Below are 20,115 nucleotides of genomic sequence, written 5' to 3'. Positions count from 1 at the left end.
GAAGGCCTGAAAAACAGGCCCGTTCGCACTTCTGGTATTTCCGGAAGGCCCGAAAAACAGGCCCGTTTGGCACTTCTGGTATTTCCGGAAGGCCTGAAAAACAGGCCCGTTTAGCACTTCTGGTATTTCCGGAAGGCCCGATAAACAGGCCCGCTTTGGCACTTCTGGTATTTCCGGAAGGCCTGAAAAACAGGCCCGTTTCGGCACTTCTGGTATTTCCGGAAGGCCCGAAAAACAGGCCCGCTTTCGGCACTTCTGGTATTTCCGGAAGGCCCGAAAAACAGGCCCGTTCGGCACTTCTGGTATTTCCGGAAGGCCCGAAAAACAGGCCCGTTTGGCACTTCTGGTATTTCCGGAAGGCCCGAAAAACAGGCCCGTTGCACTTCTGGTATTTCCGGAAGGCCCGAAAAACAGGCCGTTTCGCACTTCTGGTATTTCCGGAAGGCCCGAAAAATGGGCCTTCGGAAATACCAGAAATGACAAAACGGGCCTGTTTTTCAGCCTCCCGAGGCTGCAGAGGCTTCCTTCGATCCTCAGGAGGGCAAAAACAGCCTCAAGCGGGCAGGTAAGGAGGGGTTGTTGCACACGCCTGCACAGGGAGGGTGGGGAGCATTGCATTGTGGGTGCCGACCCATGTGAGCTCTTTTGTCGCATTACAGCAAAAAGGTTCGCCATCGCAGTTCTAATGCCGTCGCGTGGCTAGTCTGGTGAAGAGAAGGACCAGGGGAGACAGGATAGCAATCTTCCAATACTTGAGGGGCTACTCCAGAGAGGAAGGGGGTCCATTTACTCCCCGTAGCACCGAAGGCAGGACAGGAAGCAATGGGTGGAAACTCCCCAGAGGGGGAGACCTGGGGCCCGGGGTGGGTCTGTCCTGCGGAGGGGCTGTCTGGGGGGGGAGAGGGCTCTGCTTTCTGCCGGACCGGCTCTTTCTCCGGCCACCTTCCTCCATCGCTGCCTTTGCGACCCCCCCCACTAGACGCCGGCTAAGACGAAGCCCGCCACCAACGCCGAGGCGAAGAGGCCCCAGAAGCGCCAACTGCCTGGCCCCTCACCCACCAAACTCAAGACCGACGGCCTGGAAGGGAAGCGGCCCGGCGGCCCCAAGGAGCCCCGCAACGGGAAGGTCTCAGCCACTGGAAAGACCCCCAAGGCCAACAGCCCCAGTGCCAAAGCCGCCAGCAAGGCCTCTGTGGGGAAGAAGGCAGGAGGGGGCCCCGCCCAGGCAGCCCGGGGCCCACGAAGCAGCTACCAGCAGGTAGAGCCAGAGGGAGGGGCTGGGGTCGGCAATGGGGGAGAAGGGGAGCCCTGAGCACCTTCCTTGGTCTGGTCTGGAGTTCATTTGGGGGGGGCCCAACTACTCCATCGGCCCCCTTCCAGCTACAGGTGTGCATTTCTCTTCAATCAGCCCCGTTTTCCGAGCCCAGCTGGGCGTGAGAGTCTCCACTTCCCCGACCCATTGATTCCTCTGGGTTGAAACGATCCCCGTTGTAGAAATTGGGTTCCCGGAGCCCGACAGGGACATCGGCATTAACCAACTAATCCTCCCTTCCGTCGGTCTCCTCTCTCGCTTCTTTCCTTTGACTTCGCCGCCTGCCTTCCGTTTCACGCCGACCCTGGTTTTCCCTCCCTCCCTTCCTCCCTCCAAGGACCGGGGTCCTCTTCCCACCGAGCAGCCCCGGGGGGCCCACCAGCACCCCAGCCGCCCCCAACCTCCTGAGGCTACTTCCCAGAAGAGGGGCCCCACAGGGGAGGCCTCTCCTCCTGCCCTCTCGTCGCCTTGGGTGGAGGTAAATGACACCCCCCCACCCCGCGTGGCCAAGCATGCTGGTACGGAGGGACTCTCGGTCCAGACAGCAGGAGGGACGGGGCGCGGCAGGGCATCCCTTGCTGCCGGGCAAGGCAGTCCCACCACTGGTGGGGGCCTGGCAGGGGCTGCAGGCCTCTCCCATTCTTGGGCTAACCCCCCGTTGGGTTCCCATCCTGCCTGGGCCAGGAGGCGGCGGCCGAGGAGGTGGAGAAGGAAGGCCTCGTGCCCGGCATGGCTCTGGATTATGGAGACGGCGATCCCAACCCCGGCGAGATGGGCCCCCGGCTCTCAGCCCAGGCCCCCTACGATGCCGTCGTAAGTGGGAGCCTCCCGTGCATCCTGTGTCACTGTCTCTGTGTCCGTCCGTCCGTCCGTTGCCTGTTGCTGACCAGCTCGGCGGGTGCCATGATTCAGGCTGGGCTGCAGGCTGGCTTTAGTGGGTGGGGGGCGGGCGGTTTCCCTTCTTTTGCGGGTCTTTGGCTGAACCGTGTGTTGCTGTGGGCACTTTTGTGTTTCCTGTGTGTGTTTGTGTGTCCTGTCCTGGTGGGTGGCTGCGGATTTCCGTCTGGTTTTGGGGTCCCTTCTGGGTTGGCTTCCCTCCTGCCTTTCCCACCAACCCACCACTGGGTGGCGGCAGCACCACCTACCCCTTGCCCTATTTTGCCCTGCGCTGAGCCCCTCTCTAGGCTCCACCGTCTATGGTTCGACCTGCTCTGGCTTCTCCTCCACTTGCTCCCAGGGGCCTCGTTTGCATGCCTCCGCCCCCCCGTCTCTCCTTCCTCTTAGGTCTGTGACATCACCCCCCTTTTGAATGATGTCACTTCCTATTAAGTCATATATGACATCACCCCCTTTTGATGATGTCAGTGACATCACCAGTCACTGGTATATCCAGTGACATCACTCCCCTTTGATGATGTCACTTCCTGTGAAGTTATATCAAGTGACATCACCCCTTGTGATGATGTCACTTCCCGTGAAGTTATGTCAAGTGACATCACCCCTTTTGATGATGTCACTTCCTCTGAACCACCACCCCCTTTTGATGATGTCACTTCCTCTGAAGTCATATGTGACATCACCCCTTTTGATGATGTCACTTCCTGTGAACTTATATCGTGATATCACTCCCTTTTGATGATGTCACTTCCTGTGAACTTATATCAAGTGACATCACCCCTTTTGATGATGTCACTTCCTCTGAAACATCACCCCTATTGATGATGTCACTTCCTCTGAAGTCATATGTGACATCACCCCTTTTGATGATGTCACTTCCTGTGAACTTATATCCAGTGATATCACTCCCCTTTTGATGATGTCACTTCCTGTGAACTTATATCCAGTGACAGCACTCCCTTTTGATGATGTCACTTCCTCTGAACTTATATCCAGTGATATCACTCCCTTTTGATGATGTCACTTCCTGGGAAGTTATATCAAGTGACAACACTCCCTTTTGATGATGTCACTTCCTCTGAACTTATATCCAGTGACATCCCTCCCTTTTGATGATGTCACTTCCTGTGAAGTTATATCCTGTGACATCCCTCCCTTTTGATGATGTCACTTCCTCTGAAGTTATATCCAGTGACATCCCTCCCTTTTGATGATGTCACTTCCTGGGAAGTTATATCAAGTGACATCACCCCATTGAGGATGTCCTTTCCTAGGAAGGCATACCCTGTCACGTTGCTTGTTTGATGATGTCATTTCCTACGAATTAATGACCCGCCCCCTCTGTCATATCATGCTTCTGATGACATCATTTCCTATGAGGATGTGACCTGCCCATCCTTACGCCTCCATCTCTTTAACCACAAAGCTGATTTCCATGGAAACGCGGGCAGGCCTTTCCCCCAGTATAACAATGCCACTGGTCCCAATCCTGCTATACTGGAAAAGACACCCCCAATTAGCACCCAGTAATTCCAGCCCCCGTTCCTTCCTGCCCCGATCCCTGAAACCCAGAGAATTTCAACATTTTCCAGAGTCTTTTTTTTTTTCTTTTCTTAATAAGATTTGGTTCCACGTATTTTTTTTTCCCCTTAAAATCGGAGAAATTCTGTGTATTTGGGCAGATTTTTCTTTTAAAATTCAAATGTAGACAATGTGGGACCCATTGATAAATACATCCTTACCGGATTCCTTGCTGCCTTCAACCATGATGGCCCTTTTAACGTACTTGAAAAGTTCTGAATCGTTCTTAAATATTCAGAGCTCCCGCCTCGACTGGAAAAATCTGGGATATATTTAGAGAAAAGAGCCCTTGTTGAAGTGGATGTCAAACCACGGCTCAGGAAATGTCCGATGGCACTTGGCATGATGTCATAACCTTCTTTTATAACCCCTGCGGGGTTTTTTTGTGGGGCAAGCTTTCCCCTCCCTAATCCCCCAGAAGAGCTTTGACATTGCCTCCTTCCTCGGGCCACGAGGGAGTGACTGGCCCAAGGTTTCCCAGCTGGCTTGGGTGCCCAAGGCAGAACTAGAACTCACTGCCTCCCAGTTTTCTACATCCGAACGCCCAACGGGTTGCCATTCTCACGTTGGTCGTGAATGACTTGTCCACTGAATCCAGTCCCTTGGCTCAAAGGGCCTTTCCAGGGACCCGTAGCTTTTATCAGCTGCCTTTCGCTATCTCCGTGAACGTAGGGACTTCAGGGGCTGCCCCAAAGAAGAGGGAGTCAAGCTACTCTCCGAAGCCCCTGAAGGACAAGAAGCAATGGGTGGAAACTCATCAAGGAGAAAAACAATTTAGGACTACGGAGGAATTTTCCGGCAGTCAGGACAGTGGAACAACTTGACTCCAGAAGTTGTGAATACTCCAACACTGGAAGCTTTTAAGCAGATGTTGGATAACCCTTTGTCTGAAGGGGTGTAGGGCTTCCTGCCTAGGCAGGGGGTTGGACTAGAAGACCTCCAAGGTCCCTTCCAGCTCTGTTATTCTAGTCCATTTTGGCAGCTTCCCCAAAGCCAAGGGGGGTTAAAATAAGCCTCAACGGGAAGTTTAAATAAGACAGAGGTCATACACCTTGCTCCTTATAAAGAACCCTAGAAGGCAAGGGCTAGCAGGGGCCCTGGAGACCATCTACTCCACCCTCCCTGCCCAGGAGTTGAGCTTCTGACGATTGAAACCCCATTCCCTGTGCCACTGAGATGGCTTCGCCCGTGGCAGAAGGAGGGGCATTGCCTTGGCATTCGTCGTGCGTGTTGTCTGTTTGGGTGGTGCTGTCTCTTTGGGTGCGCGTGCTACTACAGCCAGCGCAATGCTGACAATCTCCTTCTTGTGGCTACATGTGTGCAACCCCCAGGCGGTGCTCGGAGCCCGAGGCCTGAAGGGAGAGAAAGGGGAAGCGGCCGTCTTTGAACCTGTAAGTTTCTGTGGTTGTCGGTTTGTTTGTGTGTGGGGTGGAGGGGAGGGGAGGGAAGGAAGGGGGTTGTGGGGTGGACGTCCCGAAACGTTGGCTCCGCTCCCTTCCACGTCCACAATTCCAGCTTTGTCCCTTTTTTTTCCCCTGTCCCGTTTTGTGACCCCAGAAAGGCCAGTTTCTCCCCCTTCCCCACAAAAGCCCCCCCCACACACACACACCTGGGAGAGGGACAAAAGTGACCAGCAGTCTGGATGTTGTCTGGACAACCCGCCCCCCCCATATGGCAGCCGGGGCTGATGAGAAAGGAGATCCTGCAAATCCTGGGCTTTAGGGGGCCGGGATGAGCGGCCATCAGGCGATCCCAGTGCTGGGCTGGTGGGAGTTTTGGGGGGGATTGCGCTCAGGAGACACCGAGCAAATTGGCTTCCGTGCACTCAAAAGCAATGTCGAGTCATACAACATTTTGTATACACGTTTTATAGTTGACAACAGAAAGACGAGCAGGTGGCAGTGTGGAATCGAAAGTACATTCCGTTCATATTTTCTTCAAAGACTGATTAGATGACCGAAGTTTCTGCCCCGTAAAAATCTAATTGGCGAACATGATTGATGACTCTGGGCTCTGGATGTTTTTTTTTTTCATTGGATGATACACCCAGAGGGGTGAGGGGGGGAAAAGCAGGATCGAGGGTGACAGTGAATTACGTATCTCAGAGTTGGCTGCGCCCAGGTTAGTGCCGGACGTAGAATGTTAACGTCAAATAAATCATTTTTAGTTTTGGGAGGGTGGCTCGAGGCTCATTGGAGTAACTGCTGGAATCCTCTGACAATTGATATTTCTCAACGTTGGGTGCTGGAAGATGGGTGGACTTCAACTCCCAGAATTCCCCAGCCAGATGACTGGGGAATTCTGGGAGTTGAAGTCCACCCATCTTCCAGCACCCAATGTTGTGGAAGACAGTACTGAATGACGGTAGTGGGAACCTATCTTAGTTGCTACCAGTACGGTGGGTGATCATGTGTGCACGTGTAGGCATGCACACACCCCTAATACATGCACCCCTGACAAGCCAATCAGCTGAGAGGATTAAGAAACCCTCCGCCCACCCAGGCGCTTTTCGGTCTTTTATCCTCTCAGCTGTTTTTAACTATCGGTTCGGCCCAACCGGTCCAAACCGGGGAGCATACCACCATTGCTAAATGAAGTCCAAGCCATGCGGGGAGGGGAGAGGTTAGTGTCTAATTGTGCCCGGTCACTGCAGGGGGGGGTCAAAGGTCAAGATCAACATCCCTTCCTGCCCCTCTCCCTAATTCTGGGTTTCCCTCCCTCTCTTCCTGGTGAGATCAGGGCCCACTCTAAATCATCCCCAATGGCCTGTTTTGTCCTGAGCCATGCCAACCTCTGGCAATTGGCTCCCTGTGCCCACCTTCCTGGACAACAAGGGGGGGGTGTCATTTTTTTCACCCACCTGACCTCCTTTTTCTTCCATAGGGGATGATTGTGCCGGGCCGCCCTGGCCCCGAAGGACCCCGGGTAAGAGCGGCTGGCGCCCGGTGCTGGGCGGGCTGGCACAGGTGGGGCAGAGACTGTTGTGGGCCGACGGTGGTCAGCAAAGCTGCCAGCAGACTCAGACAGTGAGGAGGTCGTGGGGGGGGGAACATGGGTCCTGGAGTCTTTGGAAGGCTCTGAAGAGGGCTCTGTGTCAGAGGCAGAGATGGGGCCAGGGCCATCCGACGTTTATCAGGAAATCAGTGGGGAAGAAGAACAGCTGGAGCCTGTTCCCAGTGCGCGCATGCACAGAGCTGCCAGAAGAAGGGAACAGCTAAGGAACAAGGGCCGACTCGGGAGTAAAGGCAGAGGTGGACGGTGAAGGGCTCCCTCCCCTAGAGCAGTGGCCCCCAACCTTTTTTGTGCCATGGCCCGGTACCGGCATCACAAAATGATCCGCGGCCCGGTACCGGCATCAGGACCCACGACCAAGGCAAGGCGAGCCGAGCGACCGGCCAGCCAGCCAGCCGTCCCCCGCTTCTCCCCGCCACCTTCAACTCCTCCTTTGTACCCGTGTCAATGGGCTTCGCGACGGCTTCGCGACGGCTTCGCGATGGTCGCTCGGCTCGCCTTGCCTTGGGTGCTAAAAGAATCCTTGCGCCTTAGTTTCGTTCGAAGCCGCCTACCCCCTTCGATGAAACTAAGGCGCGAGGATTCCTTCAGGACCCAAACGCCGCTTTCCAACCGGAAAAGCTCACCCGGAAGCACTTTCTCATCAAAACAAGATGGCGGCACCCAGCAAACCGGCGGCCCGGTAAAAAATGTTCCACGGACCGGTACCGGTCCGCGGCCCGGTGGTTGGGGACCCCTGCCCTAGAGTATAAAAGAGGAGCGAAGGGGGAGCGGGGCTTTGCAGGAGACAATTAGTTCACTCCGGCACGCTTACCAAGTAGTGCGGCGTCTGAAAGACGTCGGCCTGGCAATTCTCCAAGCCTGATAAAGGTCTGTAATTGGGAATTATCTCGTGAAAGACCGTTGGCCAGGACTTTGCTGGAGAGGAAATTTGTTGTAAATCCAATAAAAGGGGTTTATCGGGAGGAGGGTTCGGCCTTGTGCTGATGGGAGAAGCCCAGTCAGAATAGAAATGGCTGAAGAGATGCCTTCTCCTCTGCAGGGCATGAGCGGGCCGCCCGGTGCCCAGGGGACGCCCGGACCTCCCGGCGACCCCGGAGAGCGGGTGAGTGGGGCAGCCTCTCTGTTGGGGGAGGGGAGGGTCTCTCGAAAGGGGCAGGCAGGGAGTCAGGATGGGCTGGGGGCCTGTGCATGTTCTGCTGGGCAGGTGCCTCTGCTGCTCCGGAGCACGTGCAGAGTTCTCCTGCCGCGGCTCACCAGGCCTCCCTGATTCCGTCTCTTGGCATCACTGCAATGCAGCGGTGGGATTTTTATCAGTTTGGGCGAAGCACGCGCTCACCGAACCGGCTGTTACGCTGGTTGAATCGCACCCCCGCTGCTGCAACGCCAATCGTTCCCGAGTCAGAGGGGAAGGCAGCGCTCTGCGCATGGACCAAGGCAGCCTTTTCCCAGTCCAGTAATTCAATAAGGTTGTATGGGGCTTCCCTCCCCCCCGCGAGTAGGTCACCTGGAAGGAGCCTGAGGACTTTTCTGTATGGGTGAAGAGCTGCCTGCTCCCCGACATCCCCCCCCCGGCTGACTTCCAGCGGTGCTGAATTCCAGGCTTCAGGGGGGATGATGGGAGTTGTAGTCCGGCTAACACGGAGGGCTCTGTGTTGCCGAAGGAAGGCTAGAATTGACACTCCTGCTCAAGGAGGACTCTTTCCCCCATGGGTCACGGCCAGGGATCGGAGCGAAGTTGGGCCCGGAGGTGTGGGGGAAGGGGATGCTGTGTGTTTGCATGTTCCGGAAGCTTCTCTTGCCTCCTTCGCAGGGTCCCCCTGGACGGGCCGGATTCCCGGGATCCGACGGACGTCCGGGCCCCCCTGGAACCTCCATGATGCTTCCGGTGAGTCAGGAAAATCTGGTGGCTGGAGCTGGGACATGCCGGGAGGGTTAGGGGTGTCCGGCGGGGCCCCCCGGTTCTGTCCCTGAATCCGGGAGGAAGCAGCTGTTGGCCCTTTTGGGTCTCTCCTCCTGCGAGACTCGCTTGATTCTCTCCCCTCCTGACCGCAGTTCCGTTTTGGGAGCCCCGCGGGGGGCCAGAAGGGGCCCGTCGCGATGGCCCAGGAGGCCCAGGCCCAGGCGTTCCTGCAGCAGGCCCGGGTGAGTCCAGCCGGCCTCCTTCCTGCCTTTTTGGGGTAGGGGCTGGGAGGGGGAGACGGGAACCAGAAGAATTCGGGACAGCAAAACAAGTATCTGTTATTGGGGAACCCCCACGATCTGGGGCCCCGCTTTTGAGCCTCTGGATGCCCCACCCGATGTAAACACAGCCGGGCTCCCCTTTTCTGGAGGATGGGTGAGCAGCCGAGAGGATCTGTGGGGTCTCTGGCCAGCCAGGTGTTGTACCTGGGGGAAGTGGGCAACCCCCTTTTTTCTTGTCTTTTGGAGGGGGGGATCAGACAGGGAAGCCCGAAACCAGCCAAGGTTCGAACTAACCTGGATTGGTGGGTTGTGCAAGGAACCTAGTTAACGGTGTTGTGTGAAGGGGATGGGGTGACAGAAGCGCCCCCCCCTTCAAGCCCAATGCCTGATGCTCCAGGGTCTCTGGGGAGGGGTCTCTGCTTGGGGTGACCCCTTTCCTTCCTTGCCACAGCTGGCCTTGCGTGGCCCCCCAGGACCGATGGGCTACACCGGCCACCCAGGAGCCGTGGTAAGTGTGATGGGGGGGCTGGATATGGGGACAGGGGCCTTTGGGGTCCTTTCGGCGTTTTGGCCTCTGGAGGGCCCCTGGCTGGCGAAGGCTGCTTGCTGGGTTGGGCCCTTCCCTACCCAGGGGCCCGCCTGCCACCACCACCCTCATGCTTCCTCTCTCCTAGGGCCAAGCTGGAAGCCCCGGCGTGAAGGGGGAAGCCGGAGATTTTGGCCCCCAGGTAAGTTGGGTTGACTTATGGGTCGCATCCCCCCCCCACGCCCCCTTGGTCTCTGGAGCAACCAATCGTGTTCTGCTCCCCACTCTGTTAGGGCCCCTGTGCAGCTGTCAATGCGGCCCCCCCCATTCTGGTTCAGCTCCTGGAAGTGGGGGGCTAGATCAGCGGTCGCCAACTGGTGGGCCGTGAGAAAATTTTGGTGGGCCGCAGAGAAATCTCACCCCCAGAGAAGCCCCCCCAAAAAAAGCAATTAATCCAGGCTGCGCAGAAACACAGGCTGTGACGCCCACATGGCCCCGGGAACCCTCCCCGCCCACTCACTCCTTACCCGGCAAACTTGCCCGCTAAATTGCTATTTTTTGGACCATCAGCTGTTCTGCTGTGCTGGGAGATTTAGATTAGCTAGGAAGCAGGAAACGGTTGGATTTCTTGCTTTCTAGCTAGTCTTTAGATCTTTGGCTCTGCTTTTAAGCACAGCCGAACCTCCCTTAGGACTGAAGGTCCTGTTATTCAGTGCAGACTCAGGGCAATCAAATTTTATGGGACAGACTGAGCTAGCCGATGGCAGATAGATAGATCACTGAATGATTCTTTCTAGCTAGTCTTTAGATCTTCGCCTCTGCTTTTAAGCACAGCCAAACCTCCCTTAGGACTGAAGCTTCTATTATTCAGTGCAAACTCGTGGCAGGCAAATTTGAGAGACTGAGCTAGCCGATGGCAGATAGATAGATCACTGAACGATTCTGGGAGCAACTCAATCTGCTTGCCTGCTTCGGGGTAAAAGTTGCTCTATTTTTATAAAAAAAATTAATATTTACATACATGGTGTGAGCTAATTTTGTGAGTTTGCTTGCAAGCAAATTTTATGTGACAGACTGAGCTAGCCGATGGCAGATAGATAGATCACTGAATGAATCTGTGATTCTGTGAGCAACTCAATCTGCCTGCCTGCTTTGCCTGATTTTGGGTGTAAGTTGCTCTTTTACATACATACATACATACAAAAATACATACATACATACATACATATATAAATTCAATATTTACGTACATGGTGTGAGTTAATTTTGTGAGTTCACTTGCTAGCAAATTTAGTGAGTTTGCTTTCAAGCAAATTTTATGGGACAGACTGAGCTAGCCGATGGCAGATAGATAGATCACTGAATGAATCTGTGATTCTGTGAGCAACTCAATCTGCCTGCCTGCTTTGCCTGATTTTGGGTATAAGTTGCTCTTTTTTATATATATATAAAAATTCAATATTTACATACATGGTGTGAGTTAATTTTGTGAGTTTGCTTGCAAGCAATTTTTATGTGACAAACTGAGCTAGCCGATGGCAGATAAATAGATCACTGAATGATTCTGGGAGCAACTCAATCTGCCTGCCCGCTTTGCCTGCTTTTGGGTAAAAGTTGCTCTTTTTTTAAATAAAAAAATTCAATATTTATATAAATACTTAAAATATTTACATACAAGCCATGCCCAGCCAGTCACATGGCCACCAAGCCACACCCACAAATTAGGCCACACCCGTAGAACCGGTTAGTGGTCCCTGGGATTTAAAATTATGAGTTTGGTGGTCCCTGAGGTCCAAAAGGTTGGCGACCCCCTGGGTTAGATGGCTTTGCCAGCCCCCCAGTAGCTCACCCTATTTTTTGCGCCACTAAATCCTGGACTCTCTCTCTTTCCCTCTCCAGGGGCCCCAGGGACAACAGGGACTGAGTGGCCCCCCAGGGAAGCCCGGCCGTCGTGTAAGTCCACCTTTTTGTTGTTTTGCTTAAGGGGAACAAAATTTGTTAACAATCACGACATAACAGGGAGGAGGGGGAGTTGCGTAGTGGAAGGGGAGGACCCCCCCTTCCTTCTGACCCCCCCTCTGTGTGTCTCCAGGGCAGGGCTGGTGCAGATGGCGCACGGGGGATGCCTGGGGAATCCGGCCTCAAGGTAAGGGCTCCGCTTCCACAAGGGTGGGGGGGAGTAGGACTTGAACCCAGCTCCCCCGGTCCCCATCTTCTGCACAAAGACAGTGCTGGCCTTGCAGCCAAGCACTCTGGCCTTCCCACCCCTCCTCACTGCCATCTGTGGGTGGGTGGGGGCTTCCCTTGGGGGACCCCTCCCCGTACTCGGTGGCCCTGCCCCGATGCAGAATGGTGGGGATCCTCCCCCCATGCCCCACACAGTGGGGCATCTGGGGTGTGTCTCTTTGTGTGTGTCCCCCTTGGGGGTCCCTGGGGCCTCTGAGCCCCACATCTGCTGGCTTTCCCCCTACTTTTCTCACGCTCTCCTCCTGCAGGGCGACCGGGGTTTCGACGGGCTGCCCGGCCTCCCGGGGGACAAAGGATACCGGGTGAGTCAATCAAATGGCAACTTCAAATCTCAACTAATAAATGCTCTGTCTTACATCTTGGCAAAAAAAAAATCAGAAAATAAAATACAAGCTCAATAGTCAAGACCTTGTTGATGATCCAAACTCCGTCAAGGACCTTGGAATACTCATCTCTAATGACCAAAGTGCTAGAGCCCACTGTAACTACATAGCCCAAAAGGCATTAAGAATTGTTAACCTAATCCTGCATAGCTTTTCCTCTGGTAATATCGCACTACTAACTAGAGCATACAAAACATTTGCTAGACCAACACTCGAATACAGCTCATCAGTCTGGAACCCACATTAGATATCTGATATTAACACAGTTGAGAAAGTCCAGGAATATTTCACAAGAAGAGTTCTCCACTCCTCTACTCGTTGTAGAATACCTTATGCCACCAGACTTGAAATTCTAGACCTAGAAAACCTACAACTACGCCACCTTCGGTCCGATCTAAGTATAGTATATAAAATCATACATTGCAATGTCCTACCTGTCAATGAATAGTTCAGCTTCAACCATAACAACACAAGAGCACACAATAGATACAAACTCAAGGTTAACCACAGCAAACTTGATAGCAGGAAATACGACTTTATCAACAGAGTGGTCAATATCTGGAATACTCTACCTGACTCTGTGGTTTCTTCCCCAAACCCCAAAAACTTTAACCTTAGACTGTCTACTATTGACCTCACGCCTTTCTTAAGAGGTCCGTAGGGGGTGTGCATAAGCGCACCAATGTGCCTACCATCCCTGTCCTATTGTTTCTTTGATTTTTCTTATATGCATCCATGTATTCATAACTATGTTTTTTACTTATACCTATTCTCTTGTAAGAGATTGACAATTGACAAAAGTAAATAAATAAAATTAAAAAACCCCACCAAGCCGACAGGCAGCCTCTGAGGAGCCTGCAATGGCGGCGCACAACCTCCAGGTGGCGCACTGCAGGAAAATATTGGTGCGCTGCAGGAAAAAAAAATATATCACTTTCTGGTATTTATTCCATGCAGGAAAAAAATAAAAAGGGGGGCAGCTCAGCCCTCCAAGCCGGGGTGCAAACCCCATATAAGGCATTTCCCATTTGGCAGGAAGCTCCCCAAAACCGTCCCCCCCCCCAACTCCGTGGCCAGGGGAGCAGGGAGAGAAGACGCCACAGCTGGGAGGGGACGGGGCAGGTCCCGGCCCGGCCCTCCGCACTCACCCCGTCCTGCGCCGTGTAAATTTCTTACATGCACCCATTTCATGTATTCATAACTATGTATATACTTATACCTGTTATCTTGTAAGCGACTGACAAATCAAATAAATAACTAAAAATAAATGACTGGGGAGGAGGGTTGGCGGGAGGAGGGTGGGTCGGGGGGCACATTGCCTGAGGCCCTCCCACCTTGGCGGACCCGTCACTGTGCTGTTTCCGTCCTCGGCAGGGGGATCCCGGAGCACAAGGTGTCCCTGGACCCCCCGGTGAAGACGGCGAGCAGGTAAGGCCCGTGAGGGGAGCGGAGGGAGGAGCGGGAGGGAGTGCTAAAGAAAACGCCCCCCACCTTGAGGACTAGCCACTTTTGAGCTTTCAGGCAGACCCGGGGGTGGTCCTCAAGGGGGGAGGGGGTTCCACCTGCCTCCATGAACAGAAACAAGGGGGGGGAGGGGGAGATTTTAAAAAAATGGAAGCCGATCTCCCCCCTTGCAGACGCTCTTCTCTTCTCCCCCCTTCCCACCCACCGCAGGGAGACGATGGAGAGATCGGTCCCCGCGGACTCCCAGGAGAAACGGTGTGTAGCGTCCCCGACGTGGGAGGGGAGGAGGCAGCCGGTCGTGGTCTCTCCGGGGGTTTGCCTGGAGAGGGGGCGTTTAAAGACCCCCCCACACACACCTGGGTTCTTTGGGGTTCCCCAGAGGCAACGATTGGGGGGGCACGGTCAGCCCCCCCAAAGCCTCCACCCGCCCATCCTGCCTTTCCTTCGCAGGGACCGAGAGGGTTGCTTGGCCCCAAAGGGCCCCCGGGCATCCCAGGGCCCCAGGTAAGTGTTGGGGAGGAGGGACCGCCGTGCCCCCAACCATGCTGCTGACCCCTGACCCCTGACCCCTGACCCTGGCCTCTCTCTCTCTCCCTCGGCAGGGCGTGCGTGGCGTGGACGGCCCCCACGGACCGAAGGGGGGTCTGGTAAGTGGAGCGGTGGCCGTGCGGGTTTAGGAGGGCCGGCCAGGGCATGTGGAAGACCTTCTGAGCATGCACAGAGTGCCTTCGACCACCAGCCTCAAGGGGGTTGGAGCTCAGAGGAAGCAGGTCCTGGGTGGTCCCCAAAAGCCCCTCTCCCCAAAAGAAGATGCAGCCCCTTCCCACGCCTGCAGCCGGAGAGGGCAGGGCCCGTAATGCTCCAACTGGGCCCTTTGCGGCGGTTTGGTGGTGAAGGCAGTTGTAGTGCCATAGGGGCTGCCAAGGACGATGGGAGCTGGAGTCCAGGACTGGCATGGGGAGCGGGGGGTGTCAGGGTTAGGGTTAGGAATGACACCGAGGAGAGGGGGCTCTTTGCACGTTCGCAGACAGCGATTAGACCGGCCAAAGGACATAGGGCAGGAGTAGTGAGAAGGGGTTGGGCTGGATGATCTCCAGTTACCTCAGGGGACCGATTTGGGAAGGTGAAATGGAAGGGAGGGACACCACCAGGAGATCCCAAATGTCCCCTCCCACCCAAACACACACCAAGGAACCCACTTCATTGAGGCTGCTGGGGAAATATCTAGGGGGGGCTTCTTGGGAGAAGGGGTTGGGCTGGATGATCTCCAGTTACCTCAGGGGACCGATTTGGGAAGGTGAAATGGAAGGGAGGGACACCACCAGGTATCTGGGGGGGCTTCCAAGAAGCCCCCCCCACGGGCTCTGCCTTGATCTGACCTCTCTCCCCCGTTTGTCTGAACCAGGGACCGCAAGGGGAACCAGGCCCCCCCGGTCAGCAGGGGACACCTGGGACTCAGGTAAGTCCAAGGTGGGTGGAGAACGAGCGGAGCGGGTGGGTCCTGGGCTTCGTGGCTTCCCAGCTGTCTGTGCCTTAAGGTAGACTGCATTTGATGAGGGAGTTTCGGCGGAGCTCTTGGTAGCTCTGCAGCCTTCCCTGAGACACCCCCCTGCCACCGCCGCCCCCCCCCCGGGGCATCGATCAAAGGCCTCTGCAGGGAAGCAGGTTCCCTGCCACCCCCCCCAAAAAAACCCCCACCACCACCAGGGCCCTTCATTAGCCCTCAAAATACCTGCCCCCCTCCCCCACTTGCCTAGAAGAACATGGGGGAGGGGCGAGGGGTAACCCCAACTCCTCTCCCCACCAGGGCGGTCCGGGGAGAGGGGGTGTGGGTGGGGTGGGCTGGTTTGCTAGGTTCCCCCTCCAGGTTTGCCTCCCGAACCACAGCCCCGCGAGGTAGGCAGGTTGAGGGGCAGGACACGACAACCGCTTTTCTGCCGTCGGGGTGAACCCCGATTCCCGGTTTGGTTTCTGGTTCCTCTCCGTTAGTCGGGCTCGCCGGAAACGGCGAGGCCGTCCCTCCGGGTGTAGGGCCGGGGGCGGGAAGGAAGGGGACCCTGTTTCCGCAAGGCGGGAGGACTGGAACTTGGCTCCGCCCCCCCCAGTCCTCACCCTCTGCACCAGGAAGCCCCTCACACACACCCCTTTTTTTTCCCGCCTCTGCTTCCAGGGTCTTCCAGGACCGCAAGGAGCCATGGGACCCCCTGGGGGAAAGGTGAGAGGGGATCGCTGGGCGGGGGAGGGGAGGGGGGCTCTCTATTCCCAGAGCCCAGGGCCGGGGAAGGGCTTCCTGCCTTTACTGGATCCGACGGGGTCTCCCCCCCTTCTTTTGCAGGGACCCCAAGGGAAACCCGGCCTTCCTGGGATGCCCGGCTCCGATGGACCCCCGGTGAGTGCCCCCCACTGTCACCCCCACCTTTGGCCTTGCGGGGAGGGGAGCAACCTCCCACCCTCCCGAGTCTGTGCCCCGAAAAGTGGCGGGGAAGAAGTAACGGGGGGTGAAGGGCCACCGTAGGGAAGAGCCGCCCTGCCCGGAATGTCTTGGCAGACCCCCCCCATAAGGAGCCAGTTGTCTGAAACCCCACGGTGGCCTCTGCCCCCTCCCCAAGTCGGGGCTTCCCTGAGATTTTGGGGGGACCCTCTGACACCCCCCCTTGCCCTCCTCTCCCTACAGGGTCACCCGGGCAAAGAGGGAGCTTCCGGCACCAAAGGCAACCCGGTGAGTGGACGGGCACGGCCTCTGTGGATGCCTCCGCTGAGCCTCTCCAAGCTCCCCTCGGGCGGGGGGGCTTTGGGGGGGCTTTGGGGGGGGGGAAGGGTAACCCCTGGGGGTGAATGGCGGGGCATGAAAAGGGCAGCTCCACAGCTGCCAAGGGCACCGTCCTGGCGTGCGGTGCCAGGCAGGGGAGCCTCCCGTGCAGCCTGCCTGGGGGAGGGAGGGAGGGAGGGGAAGTAGCAGGAGGGGAGGGGCCTTTGGGGGGGAGGGGGTCTTCGAGCTTAGAGTGGAAGAGGAGGAAGGGGTTGGGGAGGGGGGAGGGGGGAGGGAGGGTCTCCCTGCCTGGGAGCATTGAAAGGCTGTAAGAGGCCCCTTGTTCTCTTGAGCATTTGTTCCTTTTTGATTGATTGATTGATTGATTGATTGATTGATTGATTGATTTGCATAGCTGCCCATCTCAACGGGTGGCCCTGGGTGCCATGCATCATATAACTGCGGGGGGCGGGGGCAGCTGAGAAAGCCCCGCTAGGTGGGGACGGAGACGATTAGCGCAGTAGTGAGTTCCTGTCTTGGTTGCTACCGCTTTGGCGGGCGATTGCGCGCGCACGTTCAAGCCCCCAACACGGCAATCCGCTGAGAGGATGAGCAACCGTCCCACCCACCCACGGGCGCTTCTCGCGTCTTTTATCCTCTCGGCGGGTCGTCGGAGGAACCGGTTCTGCCGTACCAATAAGGTGTTTTGTCATTGTCGTTGTTTTTGCTACCAGTTCGGTCAAACCGGTCCAAACCGTTAGCAATACCACCACTGGATTAGGAGCCCCAGACTCTTCTTTGGTTGGGCTTTTTCCGTGGGGCCCTTTTTGGAGGTGCAGTTCCCCCTTTCAGCCACCAGGGGTGGGGGTGGGGGGAGAAGCAGCCATTTGCCTCCTCAATTCTCCAGCAGGGGGCAGACCTGCAACAACCCCAGAGTTCCACTAAGTCCAGGCAGGACAGGGCAGGTTTCTTTGGGGGGCAGGTGGGGAGGGATTGCAAGGAAAGAGAGAGGGGAGGCATAATTTTTTTTGAGAGGGGGGAGAGTGAGATGGGGAGGAGCCTTGTTATGGGGCCTGATCCTGCCTCTCTCTTCCTTCCTTTGCAGGGCCCCTCTGGCCCCCAAGGCTTGGTGGGCTATCCGGGCCCTCGCGGAGGAAAGGTGAGTGTGTGCTGTAACCCCCCTCCGCCTCCCCAGGAGCTGGTGGGGGGGGACTCAGGAGAGGAGCAGGGTGGGAAGGGGGGGTCATGCTGAGTCTCCCCCCCCCTTGAGGAGGGGCTGAACTCCTGAGAACTTGCGGAGGGAGAGCTCCGGAGAGAGAAAGGGGAGCCCAAGGCTCCGGAGCCCATCTTCCACCCCCCAACCCAGAAAACAGGCCCCTCTCTGCACACCCAGTGTGGCATATTGTTCGGGTACTCGGGGAGAACTTCTTCCCTTGTCCTGAGGTCACTGCTCAGAAGCATGGGGCTTGTAGTCTGACCCGTGTCGATGATTCCACGTTCCTTTTCCAGGGTACCGACGGCGTCCGTGGCTTGAAAGGGCAAAAGGGCGAGAAGGTGAGAGCTTCCCTTTTGCTTAAGGCTCTGCCCCACCCCTCCCCACAACCCACCTCTCTCCAGCCACTTGTTGGAATGACCTTGGTTCCCACAAGAAATTATTTTGCTTTGACTACAAACTCCCCCTCAGTCTAACTATGCTGTCCCTTCCCTGCCCCTTCTTCACACTGGGGCAACCCTGAAGCCTCCAAAATGGCCCCAGCCAGGTCCCCCTTCAGATTTGATAAGGGACTAACTGCAAACCCCACCCCCCCACACGCAGCCAGGGTTGCTTGAGGTCATCCAGCTCTCCCCGCTTGCCCCAGACTCTGTTTTCCTGCAGTTGTGGCTGATGGACCTGATGCTGTGGGAGACATTTGGGGGTTCCAGTGGGGCCTCCCCTCTTTTACATACCCGCCCCCTTCTTAGGGTACCCCGTCACCCTCAGGGAAGGTAGATCTTTGGGGGGTCCCAGTACTTTCGTGTGGGGGGTGCGCCATTCCACCTCTTGCTCTGAAGTGACCCTCCTGTGAATCACCTTGATGACCCCCCCCTGGAGAACAGCTGGGGCACCCCAACTCTGAGCTCTTCCCCTCCACCAACCCCCCCCATCAGAGTCTCTGAATGTAATTGGGGGGGGCTGATTTGAAGCCCCCTCCCTAAGTATTTCCTTTTGCTATGCGATTCTATCTCCGGTGGCAGGTTGGGGTTCGGGGGTGCCAATGTGGGTGTTTTGGGATCCCCCCTAGTGGTGGGGATTCAAATTGTTTTACTGCCAGTTCTGTGGGCGTGGCTTGGTGGGCGTGATGTGGCTTGGTAGGTGTGGCTTGGTGGGCACGGCAGGGGAAGGATACCGTAAAATCCCATTCCCTCCCCACGCATAACCTGCTTTCCAGCTCCTTTCTCCCGTGCATGACAACCAAAGAAGACCCAGCCAATCACCTGGGACTCGGGAGGCGGAGAATAGATGGGGGCGGGGCCAGTCAGAGGTGGTATTTGCCGGTTCTCCAAACTACTCGAAATTTCTGCTACCGGTTCTCCAGAACCGGTCAGAACCTGCTGAAATATCACCTATGGATGAGATTGAAATTAAGACATTTCACTCAGGAAATGCAAATAATAATATAGGATGAGTCCGGGGGGGTGGGATTCGAATTTTTTTTAACAACCGGTTTGGTGGGCGTGGCTAAGTTGGTGGGCGTGGCTTGGGGGGTCATGTGACTGGCTGGGCGTGGCCAACTCAACATCGCTCACATCGAGGCACGCCTTTCCTCGCCTGGCCTCTCGTGACTGTGGGGATGCTGCAACAGTCGTAAGGGTGAAAAACGGTCATAAGTCCATTTTTTCAGCGCCGTTGTAACTTGGAAGGGTCCATTCCACACAAGCAAAGGACCAGCAAAGGAGGGGGGGGGGGGGAAACTCCAGAGAAATTCCTGAGACAGGAAGTGTAGTCCTGCTGAGAGTGTAATAAGGGTTAATGGAGAGGCAGTTTCTGTAAGCAACCCCAGAATGTTTCCTTCCTGCCTTCCTTACAGGATTAGCCCTGTAATTCCTTCTAACAACCGGTTCTCCGAACTGCTTAGAAGGTTAACAACCGGTTCTAGCGAATAGGTGCAAACTGGTAGAATCCCAGCCCTGGTCCCACTTTTCCTTTCCCCTCCCCGCTTGCGGAACGCTACCCTCCCTTCTTTTCTCCTTATAGGGCGAAGAAGGTTTCCCGGGCATCAAGGGGGACGTGGGGCCGAAAGGCGACAGGGTAAGTCCTACCACAGGTGGAGGGTTTGGGGGGAGGGGGGGTGGATGTGGATGTGGGCTGGCTGGCCGGGCCCCTTGGACAACCCCCCGCCTTCTCTTCACAGGGAGAATTGGGGGTCCCGGGATCCCGTGGGGAAGACGGACCCGAAGGCCCGAAGGGACGGACGGGGCCCCCTGGCGAACTTGGCCCTTCTGGACTCCCGGGCGAGAAGGTGGGTAATGGGATCGGGGGGGGAGGGGAGGGGGCTTTGGAAGTGGACCTCCTCCACCTCGGCTGACCTTTTCTTCCCCTTCTGGCAGGGCAAACTTGGGGTGCCGGGACTCCCCGGATATCCCGGCCGACAAGGCCTGAAGGTGAGTCGGAGTGGAGCGAGCGGGGCTCTGGGCCCGTGGGTGGGAGAAGAGTCCGGGGGGGGGGCAGGAGGGAAATCTGGGGCTCCCCATTGGGGGGGTCAAAGCAGCGGAGTGAGTT

General features: G+C 56.4%; 1 protein-coding gene across 1 annotated transcript in view; it reads left to right on the top strand.

Moving 5' to 3' along the window:
• The window catches only part of COL11A2 (collagen type XI alpha 2 chain), a 59,209-nt gene that overhangs the window by 14,956 nt on the left and 24,138 nt on the right, over positions 1–20,115 (top strand). Inside the window, 26 exon segments of the mRNA XM_087922946.1 lie at positions 980–1,258; positions 1,650–1,880; positions 1,997–2,125; positions 5,122–5,181; positions 6,674–6,715; positions 7,845–7,907; positions 8,616–8,690; positions 8,858–8,947; positions 9,438–9,494; positions 9,661–9,714; positions 11,412–11,465; positions 11,605–11,658; positions 12,008–12,061; positions 13,517–13,570; positions 13,817–13,861; positions 14,057–14,110; positions 14,209–14,253; positions 15,012–15,065; positions 15,777–15,821; positions 15,942–15,995; positions 16,281–16,325; positions 17,461–17,514; positions 17,865–17,909; positions 19,591–19,644; positions 19,748–19,855; positions 19,944–19,997. Of these exon segments, the coding sequence (XP_087779072.1) occupies positions 980–1,258; positions 1,650–1,880; positions 1,997–2,125; positions 5,122–5,181; positions 6,674–6,715; positions 7,845–7,907; positions 8,616–8,690; positions 8,858–8,947; positions 9,438–9,494; positions 9,661–9,714; positions 11,412–11,465; positions 11,605–11,658; positions 12,008–12,061; positions 13,517–13,570; positions 13,817–13,861; positions 14,057–14,110; positions 14,209–14,253; positions 15,012–15,065; positions 15,777–15,821; positions 15,942–15,995; positions 16,281–16,325; positions 17,461–17,514; positions 17,865–17,909; positions 19,591–19,644; positions 19,748–19,855; positions 19,944–19,997 (1,953 nt within the window).

The sequence above is a fragment of the Pseudonaja textilis genome, chromosome 2 (genome assembly GCF_049901715.1).
Source record: "Pseudonaja textilis isolate UNSWEBS1 chromosome 2, rPseTex1.2, whole genome shotgun sequence".
In the NCBI taxonomy this organism is placed as follows: domain Eukaryota; kingdom Metazoa; phylum Chordata; class Lepidosauria; order Squamata; family Elapidae; genus Pseudonaja; species Pseudonaja textilis.
The sequence above is the reverse complement of the archived record's forward strand: the minus strand, read 5'-3'. Positions and strand labels throughout refer to the sequence as shown.